The sequence below is a fragment of the Hyla sarda genome, chromosome 9 (genome assembly GCF_029499605.1).
Source record: "Hyla sarda isolate aHylSar1 chromosome 9, aHylSar1.hap1, whole genome shotgun sequence".
NCBI lineage: Eukaryota > Metazoa > Chordata > Amphibia > Anura > Hylidae > Hyla > Hyla sarda.
Window position 1 is genome coordinate 44,153,555 of NC_079197.1, and position 26,532 is coordinate 44,180,086.

At 43.3% G+C, this 26,532-nt stretch overlaps 1 protein-coding gene across 2 annotated transcripts in view; it reads left to right on the forward strand.

The window, feature by feature from the left end:
• Positions 1 to 26,532, forward strand: part of NHSL2 (NHS like 2) — a 148,564-nt gene that overhangs the window by 23,837 nt on the left and 98,195 nt on the right. Inside the window, exon 1 of one of the 2 annotated variants that reach the window (XM_056540633.1) lies at positions 17,503 to 17,642. The exons of the other annotated variant lie outside the window; for it this stretch is intronic. Within the exon in view, the coding sequence (XP_056396608.1) occupies positions 17,606 to 17,642 (37 nt within the window). The 5' untranslated portion in view covers positions 17,503 to 17,605. Of the gene's footprint in view, positions 1 to 17,502; positions 17,643 to 26,532 lie in introns of those variants that run through there. 2 annotated transcript variants of the gene reach the window in all.

Genomic DNA, 26,532 nt, shown 5'->3' on the forward strand with positions numbered 1-26,532 from the left:
TCCTTTAAACATAAGGATTGTGATTTTTGTGCATGTACCAACTTACATATTATCCGTGTACATGTTGGATTTTTTTTAATTTCCTCTAGGGACTGCATTTTTGTTCTGTCCTGGTTAGAAGGTGTTAAATTTATAGTTCAGCAAATACAGAAAAAACACCTGTGTACTCACTTCTATATATAGCAGAAGTGTGTTGTTGTGGATACGAGTGTGACAGCTGTCATGCTTGACAAGTGCCAAATGTCTCTAAGGCACATCATTGCTCGAAAATCATAAATTAGCCCTGCCTAGATCCCTGTGTGCGGTGTTGTCTTCGTATGTTATTCAGTTGTCCTTGTGACCTACAATTCCTTCTTGATTGGTTCAAGAAGTAGCTCAGTTTCAGCAGACATTTATAGCCACTTTAGGGTTATAACTTTGTCCCAGAGTCACTCAGGCTTCTTAGAAATGCATAGACCTGCCCTGACCTCTGTGGGAATCCTCAGGTCAGAGGTTATACTGAATTCAATGCAGAGCTTGATCTATAGAGCTGGATACATTGAACATTGAAAATAAACTCTACAATAAAACCAGTTTAGTATTTACATTGTTTACAAATAACTCAAAATCTCCTAAAGATCTAATATTTTGCATGGCTGCAGTACAAAGTACATATTGTAGATAACACAATAGTGCGCTATAAGGTACGTTCACACGAGTGGATCCCTAGGGGCTCCGCCACCGAAGGACCGCTGTATGGTGCCTTTACATATGCCTGCTCGGAGTGGCAATACGCCGCTACGAGCAGACACACTGAAGCGATGTGCGAGTCGTCGCGCATGCGCTGTGTACTCGCACACATCCCGGCCCCTTCCTCCGCTCTATGAGGTGGCACCATGTGCGAGTATACTGCACATGCGCACGGCGACTCGCGCATCGCAGTGTTTGTGCTCGTAGCAACATAATGACGGTCCGGGCAGGCACATGTAAAGGCACCATATAGAGGTCCTTCAGCAGCGGATCCGCAGCATAAAATACGCTGGGGATCCGCTCGTGTGAACGTACCCTAAGACTATGTCAATTGAACCTAAAAGGTTTCAGTTGTATTATGGATTTTTTGATTAGTTTATAATTTAGATACCATGTACTTGTAGCTGGTTTTGCTCGACAATTACAGACTAAACTGTGCGTAAAATAAATTCTGTCACCAATTTTTCCTCTGTGTGAGCTCAGCCTCTGTCTGGCAGGTTAACTACCACTGGCCCATACCATGTTGGCAGAAAAATTGGTGACAGAATTCATTTTACGCACAGATTTTCGTCTGTATTCAACGAAAAAACAGGCACAACAAATTGCTGCTATTTTTGTTAACCGATTACAGACGAAGCTGTGCTTAAAATAAAAATATGTAGCTGATTTTTTTGCTTTGATAAATCTCCCCTTTTGAATTCAGCTAAAAGTCGCACATTTCATTCAATGTAAAGCTAGAGGTGGACAGTAATGACAATTGTCTTATGTACCTTTACTATAATAAAGGGGTACTGCTTCGGTCCCATTTACCAAATTTCCCTAATAGAACATTTTGTCAGAAATGCAGTGTATAGTAAGAAAACCTTTTAAGAAATTATGAAGATGAGAGCTCCTGCTCTGGACAGTTCCTGAAATGGACAGAGGTGTCAGCAGAGAGCACTGTGGTCAGACTGAAAACAACTACACAACTTTCTCTGGATCCTACAGCAGCTGATAAGTACTGGAAGGCTGAAGATTTTTAAATAGAAGTAATTTACAAATCTGATTAAATTTTTTTTTTCTTCCTTTGGAGTACTCCTGTAAAGGCAATATATGGCACCCTCAGCTATGGCCCACACTGATATAGACACAAGTATGGGGGGGGGGGAGGGGGGACTTGTACATGGAATATAATATTTAAAAGGGGTATTCCAGGAAAAAAAACTTTTTTATATATATTAACTGGCTCCAGACAGTTAAACAGATTTGTAAATTACTTCTACAAAAAAATCTTAATCCTTCCAATAATTATCAGCTGCGGAAGTTGAGTTGTTCTTTTCTGTCTGGCAACAGTGCTCTCTGCTGACACCTTTGCTTGTCTCGGGAACTGCACAGAGTGGAAGAGGTATGGGAATTTGCTTCTAAACTGGGCGGTTCCCGAGACAGGTGTCATCAGAGAGCACTTAGACAGAAAAGAACAACTCAACTTCAGCAGCTCATAAGTACTGAAAGGATTACGATTTTTTTTAATAGAAGTAATTTACAAATCTGCTTAACTTTCTGGAGCCAGTTGATATATATAAAAAAGTTTTTTCCTTGTTAACAAAACAAGAACATATATCAACATTTACTTTAGTGTTGTGTATTACTACATTGCAATTTTACAGAAATAACTTCTTCCATTGGCTTCTATATAGGAATGAGTCTACTTTGCTTTCCAACCTTAGAAGGCGCATTCTTCTAGCTTTTAACAAGCGTGCATTGTTTACTGTGTGACATGCAGTGTTGTCCTTTTGTCGTAATTGATGGTACAGCACTTGAAACTAGGTCATGACTGACAGCTGACAGTGTGTGTGCTTCCAGTGGTATGTTTGAGAACTAGCTAAACAAGGGGGTCAAACTTTCTGGGGTGCCAACAATTATAATAATATATTAAGGGACAAATATAATTTGTATACCACACATTATGCATATAGCACATTTTTATACCAAATGCGTCATTAGATTTTCAGCTAGACTAAGTAGTTAAATTCTCTCTGCTTGTTTTCTGGCAGTTCAATAAAGTTTTTCTATGTTGGTTGCTAGGATACGTATTCGATTATGGTGTGGGAGGATGCCAAGCGGGGACAGGGATCAGAATGAAACACAGAGAATGAAGTGTGAGAGTAGGTGACTTACAAATGTCACACATGGAGGAGGTGCACTATGTGTCCCTTGTACAATTACTTGCCACACGTAGAGGATGATCACCCAGCTTTTTTACTTTATATCAAACTAGCTGAGTACCCGGCGTTGCACGGTTTTTCCTTCCTCATCCTTGTTGGGGAGGAAAATCAACAAAGTAGGAAGCTTTTGACTTCAAATCCAATCCCCATATATTATTGTCATGTCCCAACCCCATATCCCGACCTCCTATCCCGACCTCCTATCCCGACCTCCTATCCTGTCCTCCTATCCCGACCTCCTATCCCGTCCTCCTATCCCGTCCTCCTATCCCAACCTCCTATCCCATCCCCCTATCCCGTCCCCCTATCCCGTCCTCATATCTCGACCTCCTATCCGATCCTCCTATCCCGACCTCCTATCCAGTCCTCCTATCCCGTCCTCCTATCCCAACCTCCTATCCCATCCTCCTATCCCATCCCCCTATCCCGTCCCCCTATCCCGTCCTCATATCTCGACCTCCTATCTCGACCTCCTATCCAAACCTCCTATCCCGTCCTCCTATCTCGACCTCCTATCCCGTCCTTCTATTCTGTACTCCTATCTCGACCTCCTATCCTGTCCTCCTATCTCGACCTCCTAGCCCGTCCTCCTATCCCAACTTCCTGTCCCGTCCTCCTTTTTCAACCCCCTATCCCTTCGACCTATCTCCACCTCCTATCCCAACCTCCTATCCCGTCCTCCTATCTCAACCTCCTATCCCGGACTCCTATCCCGTCCTCATATCCCGACCTCCTAACTCGACCTCCTATCCCGACCATCCCATCCTCCTATCTTGACCTCCTATCTCGACCTCCCATCCCGTCCTCATATCCCGACCTGTAATATGTGTACCAGGTATTGAAATATCTCCAGCCGTACAGAAGTTATGTGAGAACATACATTTCCCATTGATTTGCATAAGACTTTAAACAAAAACCCCATCCCTCACAAATGGGGGTAGTTAGGGGTTAAATTAACTATCCTATATTTTAAGTGGACATATAAGTAACATGTAACCAAGTATTATCGAAATATCTCCAGCCGTTTGGAAGTCATGCAGTAACATATATTTTCCATAGACTTGTATAGGACTTTAAACATAAACACCGCCCCTGGCAAATGGGGATGAGTAAGGGTTAAATCACCTATCCTATGTTTGTTGTTGACATAGAAGTAACATGTGTGCCAAGTTTCATGTTAATATCTTTAGCCGTTTGGAAGTTTTTGTGGAACATACACACACACACATACACACACACATACACACGTTGAGTTTTATATATATATAGACTAGCTGGGTACCCGGCGTTGCCCGGTTTTTCCTTCCTAATCCTTGTTGGGGAGGAAAATAAACAAAGGAGGAAGCTTTTGACTTCATATCCCGTCCTCATATATTGTTGTCATATCCCGACCTCCTTTCCTGTCATCATATCCCGACCTCCTATCCCGACCTCCTATCCCGTCCTCCTATCCCGTCCTCATATCTTTGACCTCCTTTCCCGTGCTCTTTTCCCGTCCTCCTATCTCGACCTCCTTTCCCGTCCCCCTTTCCCGTCCTCCTTTCACGTCCTCATATCTCGACCTCCTTTCCCTTCCTCCTTTTCCGCCCTCCTATCCCGTCCTCCTATCCCGTCCATCTATCCCGTCCATCTATCCCGACCTCCTATCCAGTCCTCCTATCCAGTCCTCCTATCTCGACCTCCTATCCCGACCTCCTATCCCAACCTCCTATCCCGTCCTCCTATCCCGACCTCCTATCCCGACCTCCTATCCGGTCCTCCTATCCCGTCCTCATATCTTTGACCTCCTTTCCCGTGCTCTTTTCCCGTCCTCCTATCTCGACCTCCTTTCCCGTCCCCCTTTCCCGTCCTCCTTTCACGTCCTCATATCTTGACCTCCTTTCCCGTCCTCCTTTTCTGCTCTCCTATCCCGTCCTCCTATCCCGACCTCCTATCCCATCCTCCTATCCAGTCCTCCTATCCAGTCCTCCTATCCCGTCCTCCTATCTCGACCTCCTATCCCGACCTCCTATCCTGTCCTCATATCTCGACCTCCTATCCCATCCTCCTATCTCGACCTCCTATCCCGTCCTCCTATCCCGACCTCCTATCCCAACCTCCTATCCCGTCGTCCTATCCCGTCCTCCTATCCCGTCGTCCTATCCCATCCTCCTATCGCGTCCTCCTATCGCGTCCTCCTTTCCCGACCTCCTATCCCGACCTCCTATCCCGGTCCTCCTATCCCGTCCTCCTATCCCGTCCTCCAATCCCGTCCTTCTATCCCGTCCTCCTATCCCGTCCTCCTATCCAGTCCTCCTATCCCGTCCTCCTATCTCGACCTCCTATCCCGACCTCCTATCCTGTCCTCATATCTCGACCTCCTATCCCGTCCTCCTATCTCGACCTCCTATCCCGTCCTCCTATCCCGACCTCCTATCCCAACCTCCTATCCCGTCGTCCTATCCCGTCGTCCTATCCCGTCCTCCTATCCCATCCTCCTATCCCGTCGTCCTATCCCATCCTCCTATCGCGTCCTCCTATCGTGTCCTCCTTTCCCGACCTCCTATCCCGGTCCTCCTATCCCGGTCCTCCTATCCCGTCCTCCTATCCCATCCTCCTATCCCGACCTCCTATCCCGTCCTCCTATCCCGACCTCCTATCCCGTCCTCCTATCCCGACCTCCTATGTCGACCTCATATCCCAACCTGTAATATGTGTACCAGGTATTGAAATATCTGGGAACATACATTTCCCATTGATTTGCATGGGACTTTAAACAAAAACCCGACCCTCACAAATGGGGGTCGTTAAGGGTTAAATTAACTATCCTATATTTTAAGTGGACATATAAGTAACATGTGACCAAGTATTATCGAAATATCTCAAGCCATTTGGAAGTTATGCAGTAACATATATTTCCCATTGACTTGTTTGGGACTACCCCGCCCCTGGTAAATGGGGGTGAGTAAGGGTTAAATTACCTATCCTATGTTTGTTGTTGACATATAAGTAACATGTGTGCCAAGTTTCATGTTAATATCTTTAGCCGTTTAGCTGGAACATACACACACACGTACATACACACACACGTTGAGTTTTATATATATATTATTATTTTTGTGCAGATCACATGGAGGAAAGAGGTGGTTCGAATATATTTTAAAGAACTGTTGATCGTTTGTATTTACATTTTGACTATAACTTTTCATTAGATTAGCTGGCCGTGTCATTGAGTTTATATGCATTTTCTGGGGAAAAACTTTTACACTCATTGCATTATCATTCTGAAGTATTACTTTATCATCGCCTTATTTTCTATTCACAGAATGAGAAAGGTCTTCTTGTGTAGAAGCAACTAGTACTCCTCCATGTGTGTCTGTGTGTGTGTGTGTCTGTGTGTGTGTATATATATATATATATATATATATATATATATATATATATATATGTATAATATTTTTATTTAGTTTACATTTTCTGCTGAGTATATCCCCACTTGTAATTTTTAGTGGATTTTCTACTGTGTGGAAATGCTCCAGATTTTTCATTTTCACAGTTTCTGGCTCTACTTTAATACTACTCAGATTGGCATTGATTTAGTAGTTATTAATACAAACTAAATTTTCTCTTCTAACTAAACTAAAGTGATAAAGATGTCAGTTTTAACCCCTTAAGGACATTGGACATAAATGTATGTCCATATTCGCTGGGACTTAGCGCACCAGGATGTACATTTATGTCCTGTACATGACGAGAGCACCAGAACGGTGCTCGCATCATGCACGTTAGGTCCTGGCTGCTATCAGCAGCCAGGGATTCGCTGGTAATGGCAGACATCAGCGATCTCACTTATGTCCGCCATTAACCTCTCAGATGCTGTGATCAATACAGATCACGGCATCTGCGGCACTTTAAATGGATGATCGCATCGCCCGCGACACAGATCACCCAAGATGGTTGTCGAAGGTCGCCTCACCTACCTTCGCCGCTCTCCCGGGGTCTTCTTCTTTGGCCTGACATCGAGCAGACCAGAGAAAAAGATTGACGATTAAACTGATCAGTGCTATGCCTATGCATAGCACTGTCCAGTATCTGCAATCTATTGATTGCAATAAGGAGTCCCCTATGGAGACATAAAAAGTGTAAAAATAAATAAATAAATAAGTTGACTTTTTTTTTTTTTTTTTTAAAGCCCCTCTCCCAATAAAAATTTCAATCACCCCTTTTTCCCATTTTACCCCCAAAAAGCGTAAAAAAACATCAATAAACATATTTGCTATAGCCATGTGCGTAAATATCCGAACTATCAAAATATAACGTAAATGATCTTGTACAGTGAATGGCGTAAACGTTAAAAAAAAGTCCAAAATTGCTGTGTTTTGGTCACATATAAAAAAAATCACGCTTCAAAAAATGAGCCTTCATACAGCCCCGTATAAGGAAAAATGTGAAAGTTATAGCTGGTCAAAATAGAGCAATTTTAAAATACTTATTTTGTGAAAAACTTAGATTTTTTTTTACAGCAGTACAATAATAAAAACATATGTAAACATGGGTATCATTTTAATCATATGTTTTCTTTATTCCGTGGGTCAATGTTATTTTTACCGTAAAGCGTACAGCGTGAAAACGTAACCCTTCAAAATTGGCAAAATTTCAGTTTTCTTTTCAATTTCCTCAAACAAAAAATAATTTTTTAGGTTTTCCGTAGATTTTATGGTAAAATGAGTGATGTCATTACAAAGTAAAATTGGTCACTCAAAAAAACAAGTCCTCACATGGGTCTGTGGACGGAAATATAAAATAGTTATGATTTTTAGAAGGCGAGGAGGAAAAAACTAAAATGCAAAAATAAAATTGGCAGTGTCGTTAAATTGGCACTCTCATTAAAACTCATTTTTGCTATTGCACTCCTTATGGTACATAAGAAAATCTTTCTAATGTACTTTGTTAAAAAAAAGTTTTCTATGTTTTATTTGTGTTTAAAAAAAGCTGCCACTATGTGTCTCCCTACTTGTCCAGAGCACATTTCCCCCCATCTTTTGCACAGACTTCTTGGCCTAGTAAAAGTCCAAAAAACAGGAAATGCTGAGGGGGGGGCAGGGGGGGGGTGTGTGCAGCCTTATCCAATCAGAGCTCACCTCACACACTAAACTGCTTTGGGCTGTGTGTAGCAGAATGAGGGAGGAAGTTCTCCCCTGTATGGCTTCAGATGATGTCACACCTGCTGGGTAACGCCTCTTTCCAGTCTGTGAATCTGACTGAGCAGAAAATACAGAGCAATATCAAGGTAGAAAACTAAAAAATTATAAAAATAAAGGCAAGGGGTGGTTTATCATGATGGGGGCAGTGAACTGAGAGGAATATAAAATTTAACAAGTTCATGAGAGGTACTCTTTAAAGAGGTACTCCGGCGCTAAGACATCTTATCCCCTATCCAAAGGATAGGGGACAAGATGCCTGATCGCGGAGAGGTCGCTGGGGACCCCCGTGATCTTGCACGCAGCACCCTGTTACAATCAGTGCCCGGAGCACGTTCGCTCCGGGTCTGATTACTGGCGATCACGCCCCCCTCCCATAGGCTGTCACGCCCCCTCCCCTACGCTTACATTGTGGGGGCGGAGCGTGACGTCACAATGCTCCGGCCCCGTGATCGCCAGTAATCAGACCCGAAGCGAACATGCTCTGGGGACTGATTGTAACGGGGTGCGGCGTGCAAGATCACAGGGGTCCCCAGTAGCGGGACCCCCGCGATCAGGCATCTTATCCCCTATCCTTTGGATAGGGGATAAGATGTCTTAGCGCCGGAGTACCCCTTTAAGGCCAAAATGGGCTGTGTCTTTAAGGGGTTAAATATATCGATAGGATGTATGTAAAGGACAGATAGCTGGTACAGTATTAGCTTTATAGAAGCCTCGGAAGAAGTAAATGTGCATTCTCACCTAGGAACAAATGAGGCAGTTCATTAACAAGGCGTCACTCATTAGATATAATGAAGCATCCAAAAGTGTTCTTGCAGTTTTTGAAGTGTTACCGAAAGCAAGTGTTTAACGATCCCAAATGGTTGTGTGAATGAGCCTGTAATGGTGGCACTACCGTGAGAATCTTCACACCTTTCTGCAAATATCCTTTAGATTTTGTCCATGGGATACACAGAGTTACATTTCTATGGGTTAAGGGTAGGACTTTTACTTGTAGGGATCATTCTTTTGGCTTATTCTATGTAAAATCTGCTCTGCATTTCTGGGAAGTTACATTTTGCTATTTGGTTGTCTAAGGATTGTGGCAATCTTCTGTATAAAGGTGGCCATACATCTTCAGTGACTATGAGCTGAACAGCTATGAGCTCCCGATCTCCACATACATATGAACGTATAGCACAGCCAAACATTCATTTGTTCTAAATTGAAAGATGAGGGTAAGCTGCTGCCAGACAGCTCTGGTGGTGGCTTATTTCTCTGAAAAACAAAAGGGTTGGGTAGTTGAGATCTAAGGCTGGGTTCACACTGCCGAATCTCTGGGCAGAATTTCTGACAGAGATCAAGCCGGCTACACTAGGACCGCGTGGACTGCATTGCCATACCCATAGATGGCAATGCATTTCTGGGTGGATCTTTTGGGAGATCTGCTCAGAAATGCATTGACATCTATGGCGGCGGAAATGCAGTCTGCGCGGTCCTAGTGACACTGGCTTGATCTCCCGAAGAAATTCTGCCCAGAGATTCCAGTGTGAACCAAGCCTAAGGGTCTATTCACACGGCAGAATTTCCGCTAGCGAAATTCCGCTTGCGAAATTCCATTTGCGAAATTCCATCCTGAAATTAAAGACCATTGACTTCTATGGGATTCTGCACTCCCATTCACACTTCTGAATTTCTGCTTGCGGAATTCCGCTAGCGGAATTCCGCAAGCAGAAATTCAGAAGTGTGAAGTGGAGTGTGGAATCCCATAGAAGTCTATGGGTTTAATTTTAAGGCGGAATTCCGCTAGCGGAAATTCTGCCGTATGAATAGACCCTAAGGATGGGTTCTCAATGTAGAATCTCCGGGCAGAATTTCTGCCAAAGATCGAGCCGGCGGCACTAGGACCGAGCGGACTGCATTGCCGTCCCCATAGATGGCAATGCATTTCTGAACAGATCTCCCAAAAGATCCACCCAGAAATGCATTGACGTCTATGGGGATGGCAATGCAGTCCGCTCGGTCCTAGTGCCACCGGCTCGATCTCCGGCAGAAATTATTTCCAGAGATTTCGCAGTGTAAACCCAGCCTATCACTCCTGATCCTTCTCTCAGGGGTTTGGGGGGGAAGAGTCGGGCTGTTCTTTATACATCAGTTAGCAGGTCCTGCTGAAATCAGGCTGGTTCTGAACATGCAAGTTTTTAATGTGTGTCAGACACAGTATATATCTATAATAATTTCTTCATAAAAATGCATGCTCAGATCAGTCGAGTAGGAATAAGTTGCTACCAGGCCCTAGCATTACTAATCTCCAGCCAAAGCCAATATGCTTTATCCTGTTTGCCATGATGGACAGTCAGGTTTCCCCACACATCAGACTGCTGGCAGATCCTACAAATGTTAAAGGTGGATTCACACGTAGCTTCAAAATACTAATGCAACATACTGATCATATCTGAAATGTGTGAATGAGCAGGGACGTGCACAGACATTTTGGAAGGCAGGGGCTCAAGAAAAATGAAAATGGCACTTCACTATGTATAGTATCCCTGTACTGTGACATCACTGTGTATTATCCCTGTACTGTGACATCACTGTGTATTATACCTGTACTGTGACATCACTGTGTATTATTCCTGTACTGTGACATCACTGTGTATTATCCCTGTACTGTGACATCACTGTGTGTATTCTCCCTGTACTGTGACATCACTATGTGTATTATCCCTGTACTGGGACATCACTGTGTATTATACCTGTACTGTGACATCACTGTGTATTATCCCTGTACTGTGACATCACTGTATATTATCCCTGTACTGTGACATCACTGTGTATTATCCCTGTACTGTGACATCACTGTGTGTATTATCCCTGTACTGTGACATCACTGTGTATTATACCTGTACTGTGACATCACTGTGTATTATCCCTGTACTGTGACATCACTGTATATTATCCCTGTACTGTGACATCACTGTGTATTATCCCTGTACTGTGACATCACTGTGTATATTATCCCTGTACTGTAACATCACTGTGTATTATCCCTGTACTGTGACATCACTGTGTATATTATCCCTGTACTGTAACATCACTGTATATTATCCCTGTAATGTGACATCACTGTGTATTATCCCTGTACTGTGACATCACTGTATGTATTATCCCTGTACTGTGACATCACTGTGCACATTATCCCTGTACTGTGACATCACTGTGCACATTATCCCTGTACTGTGACATCACTGTGCACATTATCCCTGTACTGTGACATCACTGTGTATTATCCCTGTACTGTGACATCACTGTGCACATTATCCCTGTACTGTGACATCACTGTGTATTATCCCTGTACTTTGAAATCACTGTGCACATTATCCCTGTACTGTGACATCACTGTGTGTGTTATCCCTGTACTGTGACATCACTCTGTGTATTATCCCTGTACTGTGACATCACTGTGTGTATTATCCCTGTACTGTGACATCACTGTATATTATCCCTGTACTGTGACAATCACTGTGTATTATCCCTGTACTGGGACATCACTGTGTGTATTATCCCTGTACTGTGACATCACTGTATATTATCCCTGTACAGTGACAATCACTGTGTATTATCCCTGTACTGTGACAATCACTGTATATTATCCCTGTACTGTGACATCACTGTGTGTATTATCCCTGTACTGTGACATCACTATGTGTATTATCCCTGTACTGTGACATCACTGTGTATTATACTTTTACTGTGACATCACTGTATATTATCCCTGTACTGTGACAATCACTGTATATTATCCCTGTACTGTGACATCACTGTGTGTATTATCCCTGTCCTGTTATATCAATATGCCTGTCAACAGGGCATCAAAGGGAAGGTGTAGAAAAAGGGCAGGGGCCCAAGCCCCCTTTTATGTCTATGTGTGCACGTCCCTGTGAATGAGGCCCTACAAGTAACCTTATGACAGGTTATTGAACATAGTGATATCAACTAAGGATGGTTTTCGGTTTAGGGGTCAAACTTGCATATACTGAATCTGAATATTTATTTTTCTAACTGAAAAAGAAAGTGTCACTAAATTCAAATGGTTTTATTTTCATTTTGTTTTTTATATATTTTTTTCAAAGTGCAGCATGTTATAACCGATCCATATTGTTTCTGTTTTCAGGCGATAGAGGTCAGTGGGTTAAATTTTAAAATGCATATTGTATAGTATCTAGTTTACATGCAGTTGAGATTTATAATAAAGACAATATGGGCTCCCGCCTGAGGCCCTGTCCTCCAGGACTTAAAACCATTGGCATCATTATAATCTGTGCTCACTAACAGGGACTCAAGGGCACTTTCCCTGGACACCCAGGTGAGCATGCCCATCTTTGAACTGTATGCACACATGTGCATACAGATGATAGCTTTCAATGTAGACTGCAGGCAGCATCAAATCTGCGGCCTACACTGTGTCACTCATCGTCACTGCTGAGACGGAAGGAGGTTGCCAGGAGGCCCTCCATGGGGGATCTCTGTGTGAAAGAGGAGACAAGTATATACATATTTTTCTTTTTCTTATTCTGGCACAAAGTCGGGTTTACCGGCCTACTGTAGAGAAAAGCTACCTAAGAACATACCTATTTTGGAAGGGGGGGGGGGGGACTACCAAAGGAAATACAGCCTACTGTGGTGAGAGGGATATATCTAAGGACCTACCTACTTTGGAGGGGGGGTGCAATACCTAGAAACATGCCTGCCTACTGTGGGGAGGAATATGTAAGGAAACCTATGGTCCTACCTACCTGCTGGGGGGATACCTAAGGACATACCTGCCTACTGGGAGGAGGGGAACTACAGTGGGGATCAAAAGTTTGGGCACCCCAGGTAAAAATTTGTATGAATGTGCATAAAGAAGTCAAGAAAAGATGGAAGAATCTCCAAAAAGCATCAAATTACAGATTAGACATTCTTATAATATGTCAACAAAAGTTACATTTTATTTCCATCATTTACACTTTCAAAATAACAGAAAACAAAAAAAATGGCATCTGCAAAAGTTTGGGCACCCTGCAGAATTTATAGCATGCACTGCCCCCTTTGCAAAGCTGAGACCAGCCAGTGTCATGGATTGTTCTCAATCATCATCTGAGAAGACCAGGTGATGTCAATCTCAAAGGTTTTAAATGCCCAGACTCATCTGACCTTGCCCCAACAATCAGCACCATGGGTTCTTCTAAGCAGTTGTCTAGAAAACTGAAACTGAAAATAGTTGACGCTCACAGAGCTGGAGAAGGCTATAAGAAGACAGCAAAACATTTTCAGATGTCAATATCCTCTGTTCGGAATGTATTTAAGAAAGGGCAGTCATCAGGAACAGTGGAAGTTAAAGCAAGATCTGGAAGACCAAGAAAAATATCAGACAGAACAGCTTGCAGGATTGTGAAAAATACAATTCAAAACCCATGTTTGACTGCACAATTCCTCCAGAAGGATCTGGCAGACACTGGAGTTGTGGTAAACTATTCCACTATAAAGAGATACTTGTACATATATGGTCTTCATGGAAGAGTCATCAGAAGAAAACATCTTCTACGTCCTCACCACAAAAATCAGTGTTTGAACTTTGCAAATGAACATATAGACAAGCCTGATGCATTTTGGAAAAAGTTCTGTGGAACAATGAGGTTAAAATTGAACTTTGTGGCCGGAATGAGCAAAAGTAAGTTTGGAGAAGAAGGGGAACAGAATTTAATGAAAAGAACCTCTGTCCAACTGTTAAGCATGGGGGTGGATCAATCATGCTTTGGGGTTGTATTGCAGCCAGTGGCACATCGAACATCTCACGAGTAGAAGGAAAAATGGATTCAATAAAATTTCAGCAAATTTTGGATGCTAACTTGATGCCATCTGTGAAAAAGCTGAAGTTAAAGAGAGGATGGCTTCTACAAATGGATAATTATCCTAAACACACCTCGAAATCCACAGGGGATTACATCAAAAGGCGTAAACTGAAGGTTTTGCCATGGCCTTCACAATCTCCTGACCTCAACATAATTGAAAATCTATGGATAGACCTTAAAAGAGCAGTGCGTGACAGACAGCCCAGAAATTTCAAAGAACTGGAAGACTTTTGTAAGGAAGAATGGCTAAAGATACCTCAAACAAGAATTGAAAGACTCTTGGCTGGCTACAAAAAGCATTTACAAGCTGTGATACTTACCAAAGGGGGCAGTACAAGATATTAACTCTGCAGGGGGCCCAAACTTTTACAGATGACATTTTTTTGTTTTCTGTTATTTTGAAAGTGTAAATGATGGAAATAAAATCTAACTTTTGTTGACATATTACAGTATAAGAATGTCTAATCTGTAATTTGATGCCTTTTGGAGATTTTTCCATCTTTCCTTGGCTTCTTTATGCACATTAATACAAATTTTTACCTGGGGTTCCCAAACTTTTGATCCCCACTGTACCTGTCTACTAAGGAACTTGCCTGATTTTTTTTATGGAAATAAGAAATAATCTGTTTAACTTTCTGGCACCAGTTGATTTGAAAACATTTGTTTTCCACTTGTTTCCACCGGAGTTCCCCTTTAAGTGTCTGACCACAGGGGGGTCTGACTGCTGGGACTCCCCGCGATCCCCTTCCTGCGATTTGACCCCTGCTTTATGTTAACCAAATGCTGCATTTCTCAGTATTGCATTTTTCTGTGTAATTTATTTAACCACTAGCTGAGTACCCGGCGTTGCCCGGTTTTTCCTTCCTAATCCTTGTTGGGGAGGAAAATAAACAAAGGAGGAAGTTTTTGACTTCATATACCGTCCTCATATATTGTTGTCATATCCCAACCCCATATCCCGTCCTCATATCCCGACCTCCTATCCCATCCTCCTATCTCGACCTCATATCCTGTCCTCATATCCCATCCTCCAATCTTGACCTCCTATCCCGACCTCCTATCCCGCCCTCCTATCCCGACCTCCTATCTCGACCTATCTCGACCTCCTATCCCGACCTCCTATCCCGTCCTCCTATCCCGACCTCCTATCCTGTCCCCCTATCTCGACCTACTATCCCGACCTACTATCCTGACCTAATATCCCAACCTACTATCCTGTCCTCCTATCCCGTCCTCCTATCTTGACCTCCTATCTCGACCTCCTATCCTGTCCTCCTTTCTTGACCTTCTATCTCGACCTCCTATCCCGACCTCCTATCCCAACCTCCTATCCCGACCTCCTATCTCGACCTCCTATCCTGTCCTCATATCCTGTCCTCATATCCTGTCCTCCTATCTCAACCTCCTATCCCGACCTCCTATCCCATCCTCCTATCACGTCCTCTTATTTAGACCTCCTATCTCGACCTCCTATCCCGTCCTGCTATATCGACCTCCTATCCCGACCTCCTATCATGACCTCTTATCTCGACCTCCTATCCCGACCTCTTATCTCGACCTCCTATCCCAACCTCCTATCCTGTCCTCATATCCCGTCCTTCTATCCCGTCCTCCTATCTCGACCTCCTATCCCGACCTCCTATCCTGACCTCCTATCTTGTCCTGAGATCCCGTCCTCCTATCTCGACCTCCTATGCGGACCTTCTATCCTGACCTCCTATCCCGACCTCATATCCCGACCCATAATATGTGTACCAGGTATTATTGAAATATATATATATATAGATAGATAGATAGATAAGGCTACATAAGCATAGTCTGTGACTCATAAACCAAGCACAAAATTTCCTTTCGACATTCCAATGAGTTTTAAATGTAATTCCACTTAAATAGAGGTATAAAGTCCAAACATTTGGTCCACAAAATGGTTTTAATACTGTAAAAGCGGTTACCTTCTTCAAACGCATTAGTGCCATTTTGTGGATGAGAAGGGGGTCCATGGAACCCTTAATCCACCCCTGTTCACATGTGCATATTTGTATTGTTATTTGTTTATTTATTTTTTTTATAATAGCTAGTCATTTAAAAAAAACATAACATCTTTCAAGACAAAAAAGATCTGTATTAGATCCATATTTTCATACAGAAGCAAAAACATGTCATTAGAACTCATTCACACTTTGGTATGGAAATATAGATCAAATGTGTTTGCATAATATGGACTTCATCTTTGGTTCTTTATTGTATCTGTTTTTTTTTTAGTCATTTTTTTGTTACATTCATTTTGCTTCTGTATATGTTCCATTTTTTGTTAAAGAACTACACATTTTTGGGGGATATTTCTGAAATATGGAGGTTATAATACTAATCGAATACAAACATGAACTATGCTATGGAAAATAGATATATATATATTTTTTATTCTGTACCCTAATACGGCACCAACGTAGAACATGCAAGCGCATAGATAAAAATGCAGTTTGCTAAAAAAAAAAAAGCATGAATAAATAATGTCATTGGGAATAAAACCATCCAGATGCATTGTCACTGTTTTTGCAATGGAAATAAAACAGATCCAAAATATGGAAAAGTGAATGAGCCCTAATATAGATACTCTAGTGCAGTGGTCTTCAACCTGCGGACGCCCAGATGTTGCAAAACTACAACTCCCAGCATGCCCGGACAGCCGTTGGCTGTCCGGGCATGCTGGGATTTGTAGTTTTGCAACATCTGGAGGTCCGCAGGTTGAAGACCTCTGCTCTAGTGGTTGTAGGATAAGCTGCCGGATGCAAATTTTCATTTTGATATTGTATTAAAAAATACCTTTTTTTTGGCAAATCATTAGGAAGCCAGGGTTTTTTCAGTGCACTGATCCTATGGAAAAATCTGGCTCACTGTATATTGAAAGCTCTGTATGAGGCTTTATCACACCGGAGGAAAACACTACGTTATGTGAAGGAAGGAAACATAGGGAGGGGGGAAACAATAGTTAGAGAGAGACGTTTAATAAAACACCAAGTTCCTGCTCCCATCCTCTCCTCCCCCCATGTTTTCTCTGTATGACTGAAATATCCCTCTCGCTTCTCTCACAGAGCAGGAGTAATGTTCAGAAGACAGTCACACTAAGTACAGTACAGACACAGAGGACTAGTCTCTGCCTCTCATTCTCATCTTCACTGATGTCTCGTCTTCAAGGGCCCAGCTCTACAGGAGTCCTACCCAACACATGGATTTATAGGGTCCCCGGATTTCTGCATATGACAAATGGCAGCAGTCACACGAAATAATGGAATGGAGCAGTCGCCATTTGTTTGATAATTGCCCTGTCTGTTCCTAATAATCATTTCTGTGCGTCCTATATGTTCTGGTCCCTTTTTTTTCTCGTTATTTTGCGTGACAACGAATGATCCATCCATACGCCCTCCGTATCAGTAGGCACAGGAGGGTGAGGTATGTACAGCTGAACAGCTGTCCTTCCTGACAGGATCCTCCTTTTTGGGGATCTATCTTTGGAAGCTAAAATCAGTTTGAAGGAAGAGCAGGAGACTGAGAACAACGGGCAAAATCCTTGGGAATTGGAACACTACAAGAGTTTGGGATTTCGTAGGTGTCCTACAGGATGGATAAAGCATTAACAAGCATCACACGTGGCAAAGGTAAGAGGTTTTTATACCTAAACCTAAAAGCCCATAATCCCATAACATCCTATAATATCTTACGGAGCAATGGAGATCTTATGGTTGTATATAATCATTGACAGGATATTATACCCAGAAGGTTGGGCTTTACCATTTGTGCACTTATAGTCATGAATGCTATGACTATGCCCAAGAAACAGCATGTTCCTGTCCTGTGCCGAGTAGGGGATAGTAGCTGTGCCCATCTATTCCTAGAAGTGTAAGTGCTAAAAATCAGTGCTCTGCAAAGTCATGGATTCCAATTCTCTTGGATTTTCACGATATTAAATCATAGGTCTCTGAGACTAGATATAGGGCATAAAATGACTCTCGTCAAGTCCTATTCTACGTCTTTCATGACATATATTTATGGAAACTACAAAACATTGTGATGGTATATGTGGTAGAGATTGCAAATGAATACCACCTATGATCCACAAGAGACAAAGGTTTGAGCTGTATTACTTTCACTACATTCGCCTAGCTAATATCACCTATTATGTGTCCAGTGGCATGCAGGAATTACCCTACCGTCATCTTTCTTGTTCTCTATATGGCACTTCAATACCCATACTACTACCATGTGCCTCTCTGTGCATTACCCAGTTTTTTTCCATCAGGGTCCATGTTATGTGCAACGTTGCCTATAAACACATGGAAGTGGGAGAAGAGGGAAGATAGGTTTCACTCATCTACAATTACATCACTAGATAAGGAGGAAAAGCGAGGAAGGTTCTGTTGCCATAGTGATGCTTCAAGCTTCTCGCTGGATTCTCGACATTATTGAACTGAAAGAAAGACATAAAACATATATGGATTTTTCCACTGAACCTTTGCCATACTTGCAGCAGGTCAAAAACAAATATGACTCTAAACTAGTTCTGTTCACACCATGGTTTTATATTTAATAAATAAAAGATAGCGAGGGCAAAGCCTTGTTTTATCCATAGCTACAATCTCTTCTTTTGGAGATTTGACTATTATACAGCACAAAGTATGTGGCAGAAAATGTATGTTAAGGTGTATTCACACCACAATGTCTGTTTACACCTTCTGTGGCATCTATGTCCGCAACCTTTCAAAATGGGATGCTGATGTATACGAGCATAAACACACGTAGACTTTACTGGCTTGAATGTAATCATCTAGTGACTACATTTAGGTCATATTTTAATTTGGACTCTAAAAGATGGTTTGTAGCACTTTAGGGTCTGAGCCCAAACATGTTTAAATTTGGAAAATGAACTGCGCATAGTCACTAGCTGACTATATTCGGGTCCATAAAGTCTATGGGTCCATGCTCATATACATTGACATCCCATTTTTTCCCCAAGACTTGACCCCTGATTATCTCCCCTTACAATGTACTATATTTTGCCCAAAAGATATTTCCTATTTAGCCCAGGTCACACTTTTTAAATACTGAATTAGAAATAATAGCTATAGTGAGGGATCGAGGGTGTCTAGGCTCATAGAATAGAGGCACACCATGGAGACCTTGGAGAGAGTGGGCCCAGCCCTTGTTGGTCCCACTATTTTCTTCACACTGACAACAAAAAGGATGGGAATATTCACCTACAAAGAGGAAATAAACCCCAGACCTTTCTGTCCTGGTATGGGGACACAAACAGATGCCATAATAGGAGACTATCAATCTTTTCTATGGGGCCCCTATTTCTTGTGTGTACTCCAATGTCTAGACCATCAGTGCCTGTAGCCCTATTGAGAAAGGATTTCACTTGTGCACCCACTAAGCTGGTTCTAACTCCTGCCCCCAAAAAACAGGTCCTGGAAGCCTTTACAAAAAACTGTTATGGCCACAGCACTACTCGGACTATACAGTAGTGTATAGATTCAACCAGAACAATGAATTATCTATGAGTGAATAAGGGACATGCATACACTACAATGTGGGTGGCCCTATGTTGTACCCCATAATTGTAAGCGCTGCGGAATCTGTAGACGCTATATAAATAAATAAATGAAAATAATACAGTACCTGGATGTATAATATATGTTAAAATGTAAATATATGCACAATAATCCGCAAGTTACATGTATTGAGGGTGCGGAAAACGTGCAGAGAAGTTCCAGCAGTTCCGCACATCTCCTGGCTATGGGACATTGTAATTTGGACAGAATGAATTTAGAAGCAGCCTTGTGTAGTTACCATAGCAGCAATGTCTCCTCTTCTCCCTGGATTGGTTCGTACACTACAAATGAAAAGGGAGAGGCTACAGGAATCAGATGGAAGGAAGCCGCTCTGCTCTCAGAAAGGCACAGTGCAGCTTGTAACCTGACGCTTTACATGCGACCAAATGACAGGCACAGTTATATAGCAGCGGAGGCTGAACTTTCTGCTGCTCTGTTATTTGTGTTATTTGCTTACTTGTTACATTATTAAAGTTGACTACATTGAAAATAATAATTTTATATATTTCTATACAGCCAAAATTTTCTGCAGCACAAAGACGGAGATGCAGAACTAGGTAGAGATTTTTGGGGGAAATTTAAAAGGAAACTGACATCAGCATTACCCGCACTCACCTGCTGGCACAGGCTATTAGTGCTGGTGACCCGATCACACTCATCTTTACCCTTTGCTTTTCCATTCCTCCGCTCCTAAAATATGCCTGAAAATTGAAATATGTAAATTAGGTGGTTTGGTGCATTCAAGGTGTTCCCTAACTTAGTTACAGCCGGCCCACTTGTTTTTGGAAAACACCCACTTTAAAAAATATTAAAGGGGTATTCCAGGAAAAAAATTCTTTTTTTTTTTTAGATCAACTGGCTCCAGAAAGTTAAACATATTTGTAAAATTACTTCTATTAAAAAATCTTAATCCTTCCTATAAATATCAGCTGCTAAAGTTGAGTTGTTCTTTTCTGTCTAAGTGCTCTCTGATGACACGTGTCTTGGGAGCTGTCCAAACTAGAAGCAAATTCCCATAGCAGACCTATTCTGCTCTGTGCAGTTCCTATGGGAATTTGCTTCTACTCTGGACAGCTCCCGAGACACTTGTCATCAGAGAGAACTTAGACAACTTGGACAGAAAAGAACAACTCAACTTCAGCAGCTCATAAATACTGAAAGGATTAAGATTTTTTAATAGAAGTAATTTACAAATCTGTTTAACTTTCTGGAGCCAGTTCATATATATATATATATATATATATATATAAGTTTTTTCCTGGTTAACCCCTTTAATTTCCGTGCTTCTAAAAAACACAGTCCCTACATGCTGGGTAGCCTGGAAGCATGCTTAGTGATGCTCCGGGCTGGCCGGGTTTGAGATCTCCCTGCATGTACGGCCTAGTTGCTTAGGGGCAGGGAAATTAATACTTATGAATTGAGTGCTATAAAGAGCAGTATCAGCAGGTTAGTGCAGGTGACGCTACTACCAGTTTCCTTTTATATTGTATTCTATAGTAAATGGGTAACTAGCGCGGTGACTAGCACAAGGGGAAGGCATCAGTGTAGCGGTTGGACAGAAAATGAGCCTGGGTGCTGAATTCAGGATAGACTGGAGCAGGGAGAGGATGTCAAGTTTAGGTAGGTCAGGATAAGGATCACTTTATTCATTTATTGTACCTCCTTATTCATTTGAGCCTCCCGCCAACTGCAGACAAAGGGGGAGATTTATCAAAACCTGCGCAGAGGAAAACTTGCCCAGTTGCCCATAGCAACCAATCAGATCGCTGCTTTCATTTTCACAGGCCATCTTAAAAATGAAAGAAGCGATCTGATTGGTTGCTATGGGCAACTGGGCAAGTTTTCCTCTGCACAGGTTTTGATAAATCTTCCCCAATGAGTAAGACATCACTTACACATTTTAAGCTATTGATAAAATACATAACACAATGCGACTCTTTTAATCTCCCATCAGCCCCTTGCCTATGCTGCCCATGTGATCCAAATACTGTTCAGCCCATGGGCCCCAAATACTATATCCTGTAGGATAAATCTGCATGTTTAAAAAATAAAAATAAAAGTGTGGTTCAGGTGTGTCACTTTTCACGTGTGAGGCAATATTTTTTCAGAAAATTTTAAGGTATGTGACAAATATTTTTTTTCGATCTTAAAATCAGTAAAATGTGCACCAAAATATGCACTAAGAAAACTGTGAAAAGTGTTTATGCCCTGGAAAAGGTTTCCATGCATAAAGCCATGCCCCTTTTTGTGAACAAGTTGGGTTTGTCGGTAAAATGATATTTTGATATTAAAACTTTTCAATTATATAGTGAAAATGCAATTTACCTTCAAGTCTTAGCGAATTCCATCATATTTCATTTGTTAAAACTTTTTATTTATTCTAATCCACTGTCTTCACACACTACACACATCTGTTGCCCAGCATGTAAAACACCATCCCTCCAGACATCCACATACTACATCCACATACTATCGGAAAAGGGAAGGGAAAGGGTGTCTAAGGCCCCTTTCACACTGCCGTTGCTTCCCGGGACCCGTTGTTTTTTTTTTATGGGAATAGCGGGAGAAAAAGAGGGCTCTTGCAGTAATTTTTTCCCACACTCCCGAGTGCTAACAGTAGTGTGAAAGTAGCCTTACAGCAGACCTGTCATCAGGATAACAGGAGTTTACATGAGCACATGGCTACATAGTCATCAGGATTCAGGGCATGCAGTTTTTTAATCTCCATAGTCCTCCTCAGTGCCGAGATATAACCCTTTTTGTTAATTTGCAAAAAGAGCCTCAGAAGCCCAGGGAGTGTACCCCAGCATAGTAAAAGCTCAGGCAAGTCCAACCCAAGTCCTCTTATTCACCACCTCTGTACCCATCTGCATCCACTTACCCCATATGACTGATTGGGCTTTTGCAGTGCTGGGGAATGCCCACTGGGCATTTGAGCCTCATTTACAGATTAACCAAAAAGCATCTATCCCAGCCCTAGAAAGGACTATGTGGATAAAAAGGGTATTCCCATAGGCCCATGATAACTAGCCCTATATGTGCTTATTTACACCCCTGTTTTCCTGCTGACAGGTCCACTTTAAATGACATATCACACAACCAGAAGACAAGGAGGAATTTATCCATGGTGTTTGCGTAGGTTTTGGTAAACATTTTTGAGCAATCTTTGATCTGTTAAAAAAATAAATAAAAAATAAAAAAAACTTAAACTTTTCCCTGTGTTTTGCAGAAAAATATACAGTAGATCGTTGCACAAAAATTAGGGATTTTTTTGCACCAGATTTCTAGTGTTAGTATTGATAAATACAACGACATCTACAGTATGTGTGTTACGCCGAGCGCTCCGGGTCCCCGCTCCTCCCCGGAGCGCTCGCTACACTTCCCTCACTGCAGCGCCCCGGTCGGTTCCACGGACCCGGGGCGCTGCGTTACCACCTCCGGCCGGGATGCGATTCGCGATGCGGGTAGCGCCCGCTCGCGATGCGCACCCCGGCTCCCGTACCTGACTCGCTCCCCGTCAGTTCTGTCCCGGCGCGCGCGGCCCCGCTCCCTAGGGCGCGCGCGCGCCGGGTCTTTGCGATTTAAAGGGCCACTGCACCGCTGATTGGTGCAGTGGTTCCAATTAGTGTTTACACCTGTGCACTTCCCTATATCACCTCACTTCCCCTTCACTCCCTCGCCGGATCTTGTTGCCCTAGTGCCAGTGAAAGCGTTCCTTGTGTGTTCCTTGCCTGTGATTCCAGACCTTCTGCCGTTGCCCCTGACTACGATCCTTGCTGCCTGCCCCGACCTTCTGCTACGTCCGACCTTGCTTCTGTCTACTCCCTTGTACCGCGCCTATCTTCAGCAGCCAGAGAGGTTGAGCCGTTGCTAGGGGATACGACCTGGTCACTACCGCCGCAGCAAGACCATCCCGCTTTGCGGCGGGCTCTGGTGAAAACCAGTAGTGACTTAGAACCGATCCTCTAGCACGGTCCACGCCAATCCCTCTCTGGCACAGAGGATCCACCACCTGCCAGCCGGCATCGTGACAGTAGATCCGGCCATGGATCCCGCTGAAGTTCCTCTGCCAGTTGTCGCTGACCTCACCACGGTGGTCGCCCAGCAGTCACAACAGATTGCGCAACAAGGCCAACAGCTGTCTCAACTGACTGTTATGCTACAACAGTTACTACCACAGCTCCAGCAATCATCTCCTCCGCCAGCTCCTGTACCTCCTCCGCAGCGAGTGGCCGCTTCTGGAATACGACTATCCTTGCCGGATAAATTTGATGGGGACTCTAAGTTTTGCCGTGGCTTTCTTTCCCAATGTTCATTACACTTGGAGATGATGTCGGACCAGTTCCCCACCGAAAGGTCTAAAGTGGCTTTCGTAGTCAGCCTGCTGTCTGGAAAAGCCCTGGCTTGGGCCACACCGCTCTGGGACCGCAATGACCCCGTCACGGCCTCTCTCGTCAACAGGTTCAACATCCCGGTGACCAGTCTCGCCAGACCCCTCTACATCAATTGTGTAAACAATGAAAGATTGGACTGTACTATACGTTTCCGCACGGAGCCCCTTCTAATGTGCATCGGATCTCATCACGAGAGGATTGAACTGTTGGTCCTCCCCAATTGCACTTCTGAAATCCTTCTTGGACTTCCCTGGCTTCAACTCCATTCCCCAATCCTGGATTGGTCCACTGGGGAGATCAAGAGTTGGGGGCCCTCTTGTTCCAAGGACTGCTTAAAACCGGTTCCCAGTAAACCTTGCCGTGTCCCTGTGCTTCCTCATGTAACCGGTCTCCCTAAGGCCTATATGGACTTTGCGGACGTTTTTTGCAAAAAACAAGCTGAGACTCTACCTCCTCACAGGCCTTATGATTGTCCCATTGACCTCCTCCCGGGCACTACTCCACCCCGGGGCAGAATCTATCCTCTGTCCGTCCCAGAGACTCTTGCCATGTCTGAATACGTCCAAGAAAATTTAAAAAAGGGCTTTATCCGTAAATCCTCCTCTCCTGCCGGAGCCGGATTTTTCTTTGTGTCCAAAAAAGATGGCTCTCTACGTCCTTGCATTGACTACCGCGGTCTTAATAAAATCACGGTTAAGAACCGCTACCCCCTACCCCTCATCTCTGAACTCTTTGATCGTCTCCAAGGTGCCCATATTTTTACCAAACTGGACTTAAGAGGTGCTTATAATCTCATCCGCATCAGAGAGGGGGATGAATGGAAAACGGCATTTAACACCAGAGATGGACACTTTGAGTATCTGGTCATGCCCTTTGGTCTATGCAACGCCCCTGCCGTCTTCCAAGACTTTGTTAATGAAATTTTTCGTGATCTCCTATACTCCTGTGTTGTTGTATATCTGGACGATATCCTGATTTTTTCTGCCAATCTTGAAGAACACCGCCAGCATGTCCGTATGGTTCTTCAGAGACTTCGTGATAATCAACTCTATGCCAAAATAGAGAAATGTCTGTTTGAATGCCAATCTCTTCCTTTTCTAGGATACTTGGTCTCTGGCCAGGGACTACAAATGGACCCAGATAAACTCTCTGCCGTCTTAGATTGGCCACGCCCCTCCGGACTCCGTGCCATCCAACGTTTTTTGGGGTTCGCCAATTATTACAGGCAATTTATTCCACATTTTTCTACCATTGTGGCTCCTATTGTGGCTTTAACAAAAAAAAATGCCGATCCCAAGTCTTGGCCTCCTCAAGCGGAAGACGCCTTTAAACGACTCAAGTCTGCCTTTTCTTCGGCTCCCGTGCTCTCCAGACCTGACCCATCTAAACCCTTCCTATTGGAGGTTGATGCCTCCTCAGTGGGAGCTGGAGCTGTCCTTCTACAAAAAAACTCTTCCGGGCATGCTGTTACTTGTGGTTTTTTTTCCAGGACCTTCTCTCCGGCGGAGAGGAACTACTCCATCGGGGATCGAGAGCTTCTAGCCATTAAATTAGCACTTGAGGAATGGAGGCATCTGCTGGAGGGATCAAGATTTCCAGTTATTATTTACACCGATCACAAGAACCTCTCCTACCTCCAGTCTGCCCAACGGCTGAATCCTCGTCAGGCCAGGTGGTCTCTGTTCTTTGCCCGATTTAATTTTGAAATTCACTTTCGGCCTGCTGATAAGAACATTAGGGCCGATGCTCTCTCTCGTTCCTCAGATGCCTCTGAAATTGAACTCTCTCCTCAACACATCATTCCTCCTGACTGCCTGATTTCCACTTCTCCAGCCTCCATCAGGCAAACTCCTCCAGGAAAGACCTTTGTTTCTCCACGCCAACGCCTTGGGATCCTCAAATGGGGTCACTCCTCCCATCTCGCAGGTCATGCGGGCATTAAGAAATCTGTGCAACTCATCTCTCGCTTCTATTGGTGGCCGACTCTAGAGACTGATGTGGTGGACTTTGTGCGAGCCTGCACTATCTGTGCCCGGGATAAGACTCCTCGCCAGAAGCCCGCTGGTTTTCTTCATCCTCTACCTGTCCCCGAACAACCTTGGTCTCTGATTGGTATGGATTTTATTACTGACTTACCCCCATCCCATGGCAACACTGTTATTTGGGTGGTCGTTGATCGATTCTCCAAAATGGCACATTTCATCCCTCTTCCTGGTCTTCCTTCAGCGCCTCAGTTGGCTAAACAATTTTTTGTACACATTTTTCGTCTTCACGGGTTGCCTACACAGATCGTCTCGGATAGAGGCGTCCAATTTGTGTCTAAATTCTGGAGGGCTCTCTGTAAACAACTCAAGATTCAATTAAATTTTTCTTCTGCATACCATCCTCAATCCAATGGACAAGTAGAGAGAATTAACCAGATCTTGGGTGACTATTTACGACATTTTGTTTCCTCCCGCCAGGATGACTGGGCAGATCTTCTACCTTGGGCCGAATTCTCGTATAATTTCAGAATCTCTGAATCTTCCTCCAAATCTCCGTTT